This window comes from Triticum aestivum, chromosome 6D (assembly GCF_018294505.1).
Source record: "Triticum aestivum cultivar Chinese Spring chromosome 6D, IWGSC CS RefSeq v2.1, whole genome shotgun sequence".
In the NCBI taxonomy this organism is placed as follows: Eukaryota; Viridiplantae; Streptophyta; class Magnoliopsida; order Poales; family Poaceae; genus Triticum; species Triticum aestivum.
In genome coordinates, this window is record NC_057811.1 from 42703122 (window position 1) to 42713825 (window position 10704).

The following is a 10704-nucleotide window of genomic DNA, read 5'->3' on the forward strand; positions in this document are numbered from 1 at the left end:
GGCAGATCCGTAATGACATATACCATGGTAATGAAGCCCCACACGTGCTGGCCTCGGTAGAGTTCTTGGATAGCTACTATAAATCTATCAACCTGGCGGGCAAGTTCACAGTGGAGGAGATTGTTAAAGGCAAAATGCCCGTGGGGGCCCCTGTGCCGCCGGGCCAAAAATCTTTAGCGACTACCTAGCCGTGGCCGGCACCGCCGCAAGGTTCTGTGGCCCTGTCCGTCGATGGTTCGTTCCATCCGGGGGATGGCTCTGCGGCGGCTGGGATGGTCCTAAGAAACCACGAAGGGGTGATTTTATTTACAGCGTACAGATATATTGTTGATTTGTTGATTTGGAGGATATGGCAGATCCGTAATGACATATACCATGGTAATGAAGCCCCACACGTGCTGGCCTCGGTAGAGTTCTTGGATAGCTACTATAAATCTATCAACCTGGCGGGCAAGTTCACAGTGGAGGAGATTGTTAAAGGCAAAATGCCCGTGGGGGCCCCTGTGCCGCCGGGCCAAAAATCTTTAGCGACTACCTAGCCGTGGCCGGCACCGCCGCAAGGTTCTGTGGCCCTGTCCGTCGATGGTTCGTTCCATCCGGGGGATGGCTCTGCGGCGGCTGGGATGGTCCTAAGAAACCACGAAGGGGTGATTCTTAAGGCCGGGCAAGCGCCTCCGCTCTAAAAAAAAAAGCTCCATGTGTATGTAGCACATAGACATGTGCATGCTCATAAATTTTTCAGATGCCTCTCGGGAGCATGTGCTCTCGGGCGCATGCGCAGATATTTTGCATATCCGGTTGTGACCGCCGACACCCACGAGTTTCGAGAAAGTACACGGCAGTCCCATCCATCCCTTTCCCCGTTCACTGCCACTGCCTCCGCCCGTCTGACGACTCGCGACGGCCGGACCTGCCGGCGGCCGGCCAACGGCGAGGCGCCGCCGCCGCCGCCGCAAGGTATCCGTCCATCCCGCCCCGTCCTCTCCACCACCGCCACGCCGTCCTGACGATCCTCCGCCTCGCACCGCAGCGCCGCCGGAATGCCTCCAGGGAAGAGGCACGGGAGCGCGCCGCCGCCGGTGCGCGGCGCGGACCGCATCGGCGCGCTCCCGGACCCCATCCTGCAGCACGTCCTCTCCTTCCTCCCGGCGCAGGCGGCCGTGCGGACGTGCGTGCTGGCCCGGCGCTGGCGCCACCTCTGGAGATCCACCAGGGGCCTGCGCTTCGTGGGCCTCGACGGCGCGGACGCCGTCCAGGGCCTCCGCAAGTTCATGGACCACCTGCTGGTCCTGCGCGACCGCGCCGCCGACCTGGACGCCGTCGAGATCAGGTTCGACCGGTTCTCGGTGGCCGACGACGAGGCCTACGTGAACCTCTGGACCCGCTTCGCCGTCACGAGCAAGGTCCGCGACCTCACCGTCCACATCGGCGCCTCCTCGTACCTCGACCTCGACAACCTGCCCCTCGTCTCCCAGCACCTGCGGGTCAAGAACCTCGACGGCCTAAGCCTGCAGCAGAAATTTCTTGATCTCGCCGGCTGCCCGGCGCTGGAGGTTCTGAATATGCAGCATTGCGACATCAGTGTTGGTAGGATATCGTCCCGTTCCCTGAAGCATTTGAGCCTCAGAAGCTGCCGCTCCAACTCCAATTGCTGGGTCCATGTCTCTGCCCCGGGCCTTGCCTCTCTGGTGCTGGTTAGATTCGGGGGCACAACCCCTTTTCTTGAGAACATGGCGCTGCTGGAGACCGCGCGGCTTGATCTTAGCGATGACTTCGATGTCTGTTTCGATTACGACTCCGATGAGAATTCTGTTCCTTTCAATAAAGATGACAGTGGCGATTCTGTGCTCCTGGCTGCTCTCTCAGGTGCTAAACATCTGGAGCTGGTATCTGCATTTCAAAATGTATGGTGCTACTACTCTTCAACTCCTTCTGTTATCCCCTTTTTCTTGTGGTGCACTATCTGCAATGTTGCTAGGAGCCTAGGAAATAACCGGATTGCATACACATCACCATCCATTGGTTTACATGTGCCTTAGATCATCAATTTGCGTACGTTCTGGTTAAGGATTGCTTGATTTGTTTATATTTTTCTTTCCAGTTCGTTTTCAGAAGAGATTTGAGGCAGTGCCCTACATTCAGCAAGTTAAAGACTGTATTACTCAGTGAGGACTGGTCTGAGGCTCCTGACTTGGATGCACTAGCTTGCGTTCTGAAACACTCACCAGTTCTAGAGAAGCTCACTCTTCAACTCTTTACCAACAAGGTATAAATCTTCGAAATGGACAATTAATTGCTACACTGTTGAGGTTATTATCGATTATTCATCTCTGTTAGTGTTCCTGCTTGCCACAGGGACCAAAACAAGAAATGAAAATGAAAGGAAGCTACAGTTCAGCGGAGAGATCGGCTGCAATATCAGAGCACCTTAAAGTAGTTGAAGTCCAGTGTAATGTGGTCAATCAGGGAGTTTTCAAAGTTTTGAAGTTCCTCTGTGCATTTAATATACGTAAGCTAACTGATGGCACTTTCCATACTCTTTATGTTCTGAAATTAGCTTTCGTATGTGGGAATGAAACTGTGAAAGCAAGCAGTGAAGAATAAACTCCTGAATTGTGTTGGAAGAACAGTTTGTAGGGGTACCAAATTATTTCAGGCATGGGAAAACTAATGACACTTTCCATACTCTTTATGTTCTGAATTAGCACAAAGAAAAAACAATATTATCCATTTTGTCGGCAAAGGAGGCTTTAGTTTATCTGTGTTGCATAAACAGTGGCTGTAAAACGACATGTGTACTTGTTGATTGGTTCTAGTCTCTTTTGGGCACTAGCGCAAATATTTGAATCAATTAATTCAGAGTAGGGATATAGTATCTTCACATGTTGATTAGCTTCGAAGTCTGAACATTAATACATATTTTGACTCGTTTTGTTTTAAAACATTAACTGCAGCATGATATCTCCTTACATTATATAAACATTGTGGCAGCTGTATGATGCTCCTGCATTATAGTTTTGCTTGTGCTTCCTCTCTCTGCTCCTGGGAAGTCGTCACTGTTTACATAACATTTCTAAGAAGTCTGTACATCACATGTCTACTAGTGTATGCGATGATTCCTTGCTTCACTTTCCCTTTGCGATAAAAACTGCTTATGACATTTTATGCATTCGCATTTGGGAGCTGTTTAGATAGATGTTTTCTTAGTTCCTAAAAAAAAAGATGTTTTCTTGTTATATTGTCAGATTAAGCTAGAAATGGCAGTAACAAATATAAACAAAGTTTTTCCTCTAATTCATCTCAAGATAAGTTGCGCCGGGTAAACTGAAGTGAATGTCTTACAATCTTACTGAAGTCTCTGTTCCAGTATCTTCCTTTTCATCGTCATGAAAGTGTAACTGAGCATTTTACTTGTGCATATACATCAGACTCTAACTTTATCTTTTCATTGATATGCAGGATTCAGTTTTGAGTAGGGGTGAGAAGATGTGGGGTGTCAGTTGATCTGCCATCCCTTTGCTATTCAGAAATGCGATGCTGAATAAGTACTCCTATACACATTGTGACAAGGTTTCCATCTTCTTCTTTTTTGCATGTGTGTCTGATACCAGTTCTGTCAGTTTGTTCTAGCCAAAAGAGACGAGAATAATGTTGCACATGAGATTGCTGCTTTTGTTCGTAGAACCAGGAGCTGGAGCTGTTTGGAGCTCTGCCGTTCCTGATCATACATATAGCTCATGTAATCAACACTGATTGTAACTATCTTGTCACTTGTACTGAATAAATATCTCTTTCGGCCCTAAAAAAACAATTCTACCCAGGAACGGTGTACATCACACATATTGTTAGAGCGGATCAAGTAGACTTGTACACGTATTGTGCTGTTGTCCATATCGAATGCGTACAAGTCTACTTGGCCCGCTCTAACAAATATATCCAGATCCATGAAGCACAAAGAAACAATCCATGTCAGTACAATACATTCTGGAAGCATGGTCTTCACAAAAGACCAATCACAGTTGAGAACAAGAATCATGTTGCACACACTGATGCAGAAGATCTATGTTATCTAGTTCGGGCTGAAAAGTATCCAGTAGAACAAGTGGCAGCGCTCTGGGATTCGAGGCTGGGCACGCCGGAGGCCCGCAACGCTATTATCCAGCTCAGACTGCGACGGCCGCGGTGTGTGGCGAAGGTCTTGGCACCATTTGTGGTCATGCTTGAGATAAGGCGTGAAAATTGCAGGTGAGATGCAAGTTTGTGGATGTGATGCCTCTGTAAAAGGGTTTTAAACCCCTGGGACCTGAGCTGAGCACCCAACATTCCAACTCACGCTTCAGAGCTCACGCACCGCAGCACCTGGCAAAGACGCATGCAAGAAGAAAGGCTGCCGTTTTGTGCGACCTGGACGAGCAAAGGTGCCTACTCTTATCCTCCTGTTCTGATTAGTAAACATTTTTGGCTTCTGTCTTGCTGTCGGGCTTGTCTTCGTCGTTACTGTCGTGTGTGAGGTAGTATTAAATAGTACTGTACTTCACAAATTTTAACCTCTGTGCACTAATCTGTGTTTTGATTTTCGGTTTGAGCTTTTTTTCGCCCTAGGCCGAGATGGCCGAATTTCGGCTGTTTTCAAAAATTTCGGCTGAAATTTGACCAAATTTTGACTGCAATTTGACTTAAATTTGACCAAAATTTACCAACTTTGACCAATTTCGGCCTAAAGTTACTTTCCGCCCCAGGATAGCGAAATTTACCAACTTTGACCAATGTCATCCAACAACTTCATCGGTCAAATTCCAAGTTCTCTTGGTAGGCTTGGGATGTTGAGTTATCTAAACCTTCAGACAAACAAGCTCGAGACCAAGGATAGCGAAAGCTGGGAATTCATAGGGGCCTTAAGCAACTGTAGTTACCTGCAGACTCTCGGACTAGGTGAAAATAGGTTACAAGGAGCTATACCAACTTCTATTGGTAAGATGTCACCCGAACTTCAACTGCTAGGGCTGGAAGCAAACGAACTGTCAGGTGCCTTAACATATCTAGATTTATCTAACAACATGCTCGAGGGCCCGATTGAAGGGTGGGTTGGAAAGCTGAAACGTCTAAACGTTATAGCTCTTGGCGGGAATAGTTTCACTGGCCCAATGCCTCCTCTATTGGTAGTCTTACTAAGTTAGTAGAGATCTATATAGCAGAAAACGAGCTTTGAGGTCGGGTACCACCTAGTATGGGTAACCTTACCATGCTCACGAAGTTGAACCTTAGTTATAACGACCTACAGGGTAACATTCCTAGAGAGATTTTCCACATCACCTCTGCACTGACAGAATGTATATTATCCTACAACAATTTACATGGCACAATACCGACAGAGGTCGGTAATCTTAAACAACTCGTTTCACTGCATCTCTCATCCAACAAACTTTCTGGGGAAGTTCCTGGTGCTTTGGGTGAATGTCAAGAGCTGCAGATCATCCAAATGGACCAAAATATTCTCACAGGGAGTATTCCACAGTCTTTGAGCAATCTGAAGAGCTTAGTGGTGCTCAACATTTCACATAACAGTTTGTCCGGAACCATTCCGACACCACTAAGTGATATGCAATATCTCGAACAGTTGGATCTCTCGTACAACCAACTGCACGGGGAAATACCACAAAATGGAGTATTTGTTATTTGGGTGACTTTGGCATTGCAAACCTCGTGTGTAATTCAAACTCAACATCAGTTGGACATTCCAGTTCAGCCTCAACTTCAGATAGCCCAATCGGATTGAAGGGAACTATAGGATATATTGCCCCAGGTATTGTTCATCACCACATCATATATTTGTTTAAGGCTTCATGCATGTTTGGCCAATTTAGATTTATATGACACTAACCAGATTCGTTTCATATGTTTCCAGAGTATGCTCAAACTGGCCAAGCATCAACCAATGGGGATGTTTTCAGTTTTGGAATAGTTCTTCTAGAGATGTTGATAGGTAAAAGACCAACAGACCCTATGTTTGACAACGAACTCAACATTGTCAATTTCGCAGAGAGGAACTCCCCAGATCAGATATTAGAAATCATTGATGCTCACCTACAAGAAGAATGCAAGGGATTCATTGGTGCATCAGCGGAAGCAGGAGACTTGGTATATCAGTGCTTGGTGTCCCTTGTGCAAGTAGCTCTATCTTGCACGCGTCTGTCTCCAAGAGAGCGAATGAACATGAGAGAAGTAGCCATTGCACGCAGCCAGAACATCATATATATGTTGGAGCAACCAAGCGAGAGCAAGTTATGCCACGCTAGAGTGATTTGGTAATTGACATCGAACTTGTCAGGATTTAACTCGCGTTATTTGCAACATGTGCCATCGAGTTTGTATAAATGAATCGGTATGAATGAATTAAGGTAATTATTTCAAATTAGCTAGTATCAGTTTCAATGATCGTGACATGTTACCTGATCACACAACCATACGAATCTTGTCTTCTTCCTAATAAAACTTGACACAACCATATTCGCCGTTCGTCCCAAGAGCACCCTTCACTTGCCCAGAACCCACCATTCGACGGCGCGCCGGTACGGGTACCCCAACCTATGCGCGAAGGTGGGCTCACACTCACCTCCGCTCCGACAGAGCCCCTCTTCCTCGGTCAGATCGGCGAGGTTGTTCGGCCCGAACGTGGCGCCTCCACGGGAGAGCATGTTGGCCCTCTCGGCGTTCTTGCAATGGCGTTTGAACTCCCTGTACGGCATAGCCTTCTCCTCTTCGCTCTTGTACCTGCGCTCATACTTGACCATCCACTCCTCGAACCTCGCCTTCATGGCCGCCTCCTTCTCCAAGTCCTGCTCCTCCAGCGTCGCCGCATCCTTATCGGTTAGCTCCCAACCTGTGAGCAAGACAAGGTTCGTCTGGTCATATGATAAGGTAATGTGTGACAAGAATTGAAGGAAAAGAACACTGAGGTCCGGTCATTTCCTACCTGAAGATTCAGATATTGGTTGCTTTCTGTGTTTTCTGAGATACAGCTTTGCTCCGATCAAGGCGGCAGATAAGGCACCCACCGCCGCGACGCTGGCACGCAGCTTGTTGCTGCCTCCCATGGGAAAACTGCAAGGGTTGTTAACTTGTTTAAAAGCAGGAAGCAACATCAATCAAACAAAACTAATGGTAGAACTAGATTGCTTTATTTCAATCGCACTGTCGCTGAGAGCTTCAAGCAGCAATTCGTCGCGCCAAGATCTAGTAGGAGTATCTAATTGGACAACGGCTAGGCTAGGTCGAGAACGGAGAAGATCCAATCTGTTGTTGGTCAATAAGATTAATTTGGGGCGAAAGTAAAATTGGATCTACCGGGCAGAGAAGCCAGATCCCCGGGCACCGTCCGCATGGTTCCCCTGCAGATAGATCGAGGAGAGGACAGAATCAGTCAGCCACGCGGGCGCAGATGCGGGGGGGAGAATGAGAAAGAAGAAGAAGACCACGGCGTACGGAGCGGTGGAGGAGCCGCCTCGCTGGTCCTCCTCCGCGGATCCGGCGTGAGGAGAGCCTCCCCGCGGCGAGGAATCTAAGCGGCGACATGTTTGCACGCTCCGATATCGCTCTCCGGCCTATAGCTGGCCAAATGGGCCGGCTAATCAGGCCGGCCCATGAGCACGCCGGTATGGCCCGCCATGGGTCACGCACGACACGGGCTAAACGGGCCATGCTTGGGCTGCTAACCTAAGCACGCGGGTTGGCACGTCACGGCCCGATTACGGTTTTTTCTATGCATCTCTATATGGCCCAACAAGTAAAAATGGGCTAAAAACGCCCAGTGCGTCAAATAGCAGACGAACTAGCGGGCCTGGCGTGCCGATGGGCCGGCCCGATTAGTAGATGGGCCATGCCGGGCTGCGACCTCCCGCCCGTGGGCCGCCACGGCCCGGTCCGGCTATTAGTCGGGTCGTCGTGGGCCGGGCCGGCCCGTTTGGCCATGTATGCTCCGTCCGCCCGGTGTTCGAGCTAGGGCTGTTCTTATGAGTAAATTAATAATAAAAAAATTCATATTTGTGGACCCTAAATCAAAAAAGCATCATAGTTTTTTTAAACCCGTTATCATTGTACTTACAATTTGCTAAAAACGTTGAACGCCCGATTAGAGCGTTTTAAGTGAAACCTAAAGTCTGGCTCGCACTGTCAGGTGCCATGTGGCCTAGGTCGAGATGGCGCCTGTCACTTTCCATTGCGGTGTCTACGTAATAGACGGACCAGGTCGAACCCAACCTGTTCGGCCATTTCGCTCTTCCCCTAGCTCTTTTCCTCGCACCGGTAAGTCTCTTTTATTACCTCCGTCGTCCCAGCCGTCGGGAGCCACAACAGCCATGGTTTCCTTGAACTACGGCAAGACGAGCGACGAGTATCTGCCCCCCCCCCTCTCGACTACCTATGACTCCCGAGCCCATGCGAGTTTCTCTCTCAATTAGGGTTAGTTTTTTTATTTGAGGCTGGATTCCACCTATTTGATTTTGGATTTGTGGCTCTCCTTTCTGTGAACTATTGTATATCCCAAAGACCATTGTGGACACAGAATGGTGCGGCATTGTTGCTAGTGGTAGGATGTGCAAACATAAGACTAGGGCTGCAAGAAAAGCTCGAGGCTCGTGAGCCGCTCGAGATCGACTCGTTTTTTGACTCGACTTGAGATCGACTCGAAAAGAAACAAGCTGAGTTTGAACACTTTATGTAGCTCGACCGAGAAACGAGCCGATCTTGAGCCAATGTTGGCTCGCTCGATTTTAGCTCGATAGAATATCATTATGTTAAATGATCATGCCATATGTTAATGGAAATAATATAATTTATTACCATATATGTTGTCCATAATTTGTCTCCATTTTATTTACCAACGAACATGACACTTAATTAAGTGAAGAGAGGATCTAGGCCTAATTATGGCACATGGTCGACTATGTGTTCAATATCCTATATTTTTGGCAAATGTTCCCAGCATATTCACCTTAATTTTTTTTGTTTTTATCCATAAATTTATAATTTTTAGCATCTCATTTAGCTCGAAACTAGCTCGAGATCGACTCGAGATCGTTACAAGCTGAGCACAAGTCATGTTCTACAGCTCGATCATGAGCTTCACTCAGTCTGAGCTCGCTCGAATTTTCATATGAGTTGAGCTGAGCCAACTCCAACTCGCTCGAGCTCGACTCGTTTGCAGCCCTACATAAGACGTCAGTAGAGAGGGGAGTTGTATTTGAAAGCACCAACACCGGTTGTAGGTTTTATGGGTGCGCTGAGGAGATTAGGCCATCTACACCGTTAGGTGCAATTCTGGGCCAAATCAAGTAAATTAGCTAGCTTTGAGGCCAAAGAAATCCTCGGGTGCCCTGGCTTTTTCGTTACACACTATAGCCAACATCTCTGTTCTTTCTAATTGATGTAGCGCCTGCTAGTGTTGGAAGGAGAGACACTAATACGTACACTAAGACAATTTATTTATTTATCTTCTATTTTTTGCGGGGATATTTATCTTCTATTAGCGCCAACTCAAGCGCTGAGCGTTGGAGAAGGCCTTAGGAGCTCTCTGTGCAAACCCTATTCTACCGTCATAGCAAAGAACGGGGGGACAAATCGCACATGGGGCATGGTGATGGACAGGTCATTTTAGAGTTGCTGCCAAATTTGTTTTTCGTTGTTCTATCAGTTTTTGGGGGTTTTGTTATTTTTTCATTGCTTTTCTTTCAATTTTTTCTTTTTGTTCCATTTATATGTTTTATGTTTCAATTTTCCCGTAATACATGAAAAATTACAAAATATATAATTTTTTAATTCATTAAAATAGTTTTAGTTTCATTTACAAAAGAAAAACAAACTACTCCTCTTGATGTGTTCAGAGCGAAGTACTAACAGGCACAGAAACTGCAGGAATATCTTTTATTCATTTCATCTGTATGGTATGACACGACCTTTTTTTGCTCCCTATTTTGTTGGAACCGAGGCCTCTGTCTACCGGCCCGAAAGGAGGGTCTCATGGTTGTAAACTAGCATATATCTTGCACAGAATGAACCTTTCTTTAGTCACAAGAATGTTTTCTAAAATCATTGAACGTTTTTAGACGTGTGAAAAAATTAAAAAATTTAAAAAATTCTAAAGGGTTTATTTTTTTAATTAAACCATATTTTAAATAATTTTAAATATTTTCACATTTTTTAAAAAATAATTTTTTTTTAGACAAACTCGCAAAGCTTTATTATTGACCCGTCACGCTTACAGGGACGAAAGAAAGTTCTCCCGGGTGGCCTAACCAAACATGGCGACCGGTCCCAAGAGTTAAAGCATGCTTTGCTAGTTTGTGTGTCTCGACATTCGAGGTTCTAAACTCATGTCTAAATAAACAGGAAATAAAACTACTAGAATGCTCCTTGATCTCCTGCACTACTGCACCATAAGCCGAAGATGTTCCTCGCTGGATCGCTTCAACCGCTGACTTGCAATCAGAGGCGACTTGAATTTTTTGGATATATAGATCGTCCGCTAGGGCTAGGGACTCTCTAATGGCCAGGCTTTCCAGAATCTCCGGCTGGTCAATGTTTCTGAACACAACAGCAGATGCACCCAAAAACAGTCCAGCGGCATCTCTGCAAATCGCTCCCACTGCACCAAAACCTCCTGTCCTAGGCACTGCTGCATCCACATTAAGCTTGGAGTACCCCTCTCGT

The 10704-nt window shown here is 46.7% G+C and overlaps 2 protein-coding genes across 2 annotated transcripts; one reads left to right on the forward strand and one right to left on the reverse strand.

Annotated features, from left to right (window-relative positions):
• The first annotated feature begins 757 nt into the window (after nt 1-757).
• On the forward strand, nt 758-6412 carry LOC123143393 (MEIOTIC F-BOX protein MOF). The gene is made up of 5 exons (XM_044562310.1): nt 758-1904; nt 2102-2266; nt 2356-2509; nt 3460-5803; nt 5906-6412. The coding sequence occupies exons 1-4, from the start codon at nt 1041-1043 to the stop codon at nt 3474-3476; spliced, it is 1200 nt and encodes a 399-aa protein (XP_044418245.1). The 5' UTR covers nt 758-1040; the 3' UTR covers nt 3477-5803; nt 5906-6412.
• Nucleotides 6386-7599, reverse strand: LOC123143394 (uncharacterized). The gene is made up of 4 exons (XM_044562311.1): nt 7483-7599; nt 7345-7388; nt 6974-7101; nt 6386-6880 (listed from the first exon to the last, which is right to left on the reverse strand). Exons 1-4 carry the CDS (start codon nt 7570-7572, stop codon nt 6534-6536), a joined length of 609 nt encoding a protein of 202 aa, XP_044418246.1. The 5' UTR covers nt 7573-7599; the 3' UTR covers nt 6386-6533.
• Nucleotides 7600-10704: the final 3105 nt, after the last annotated feature.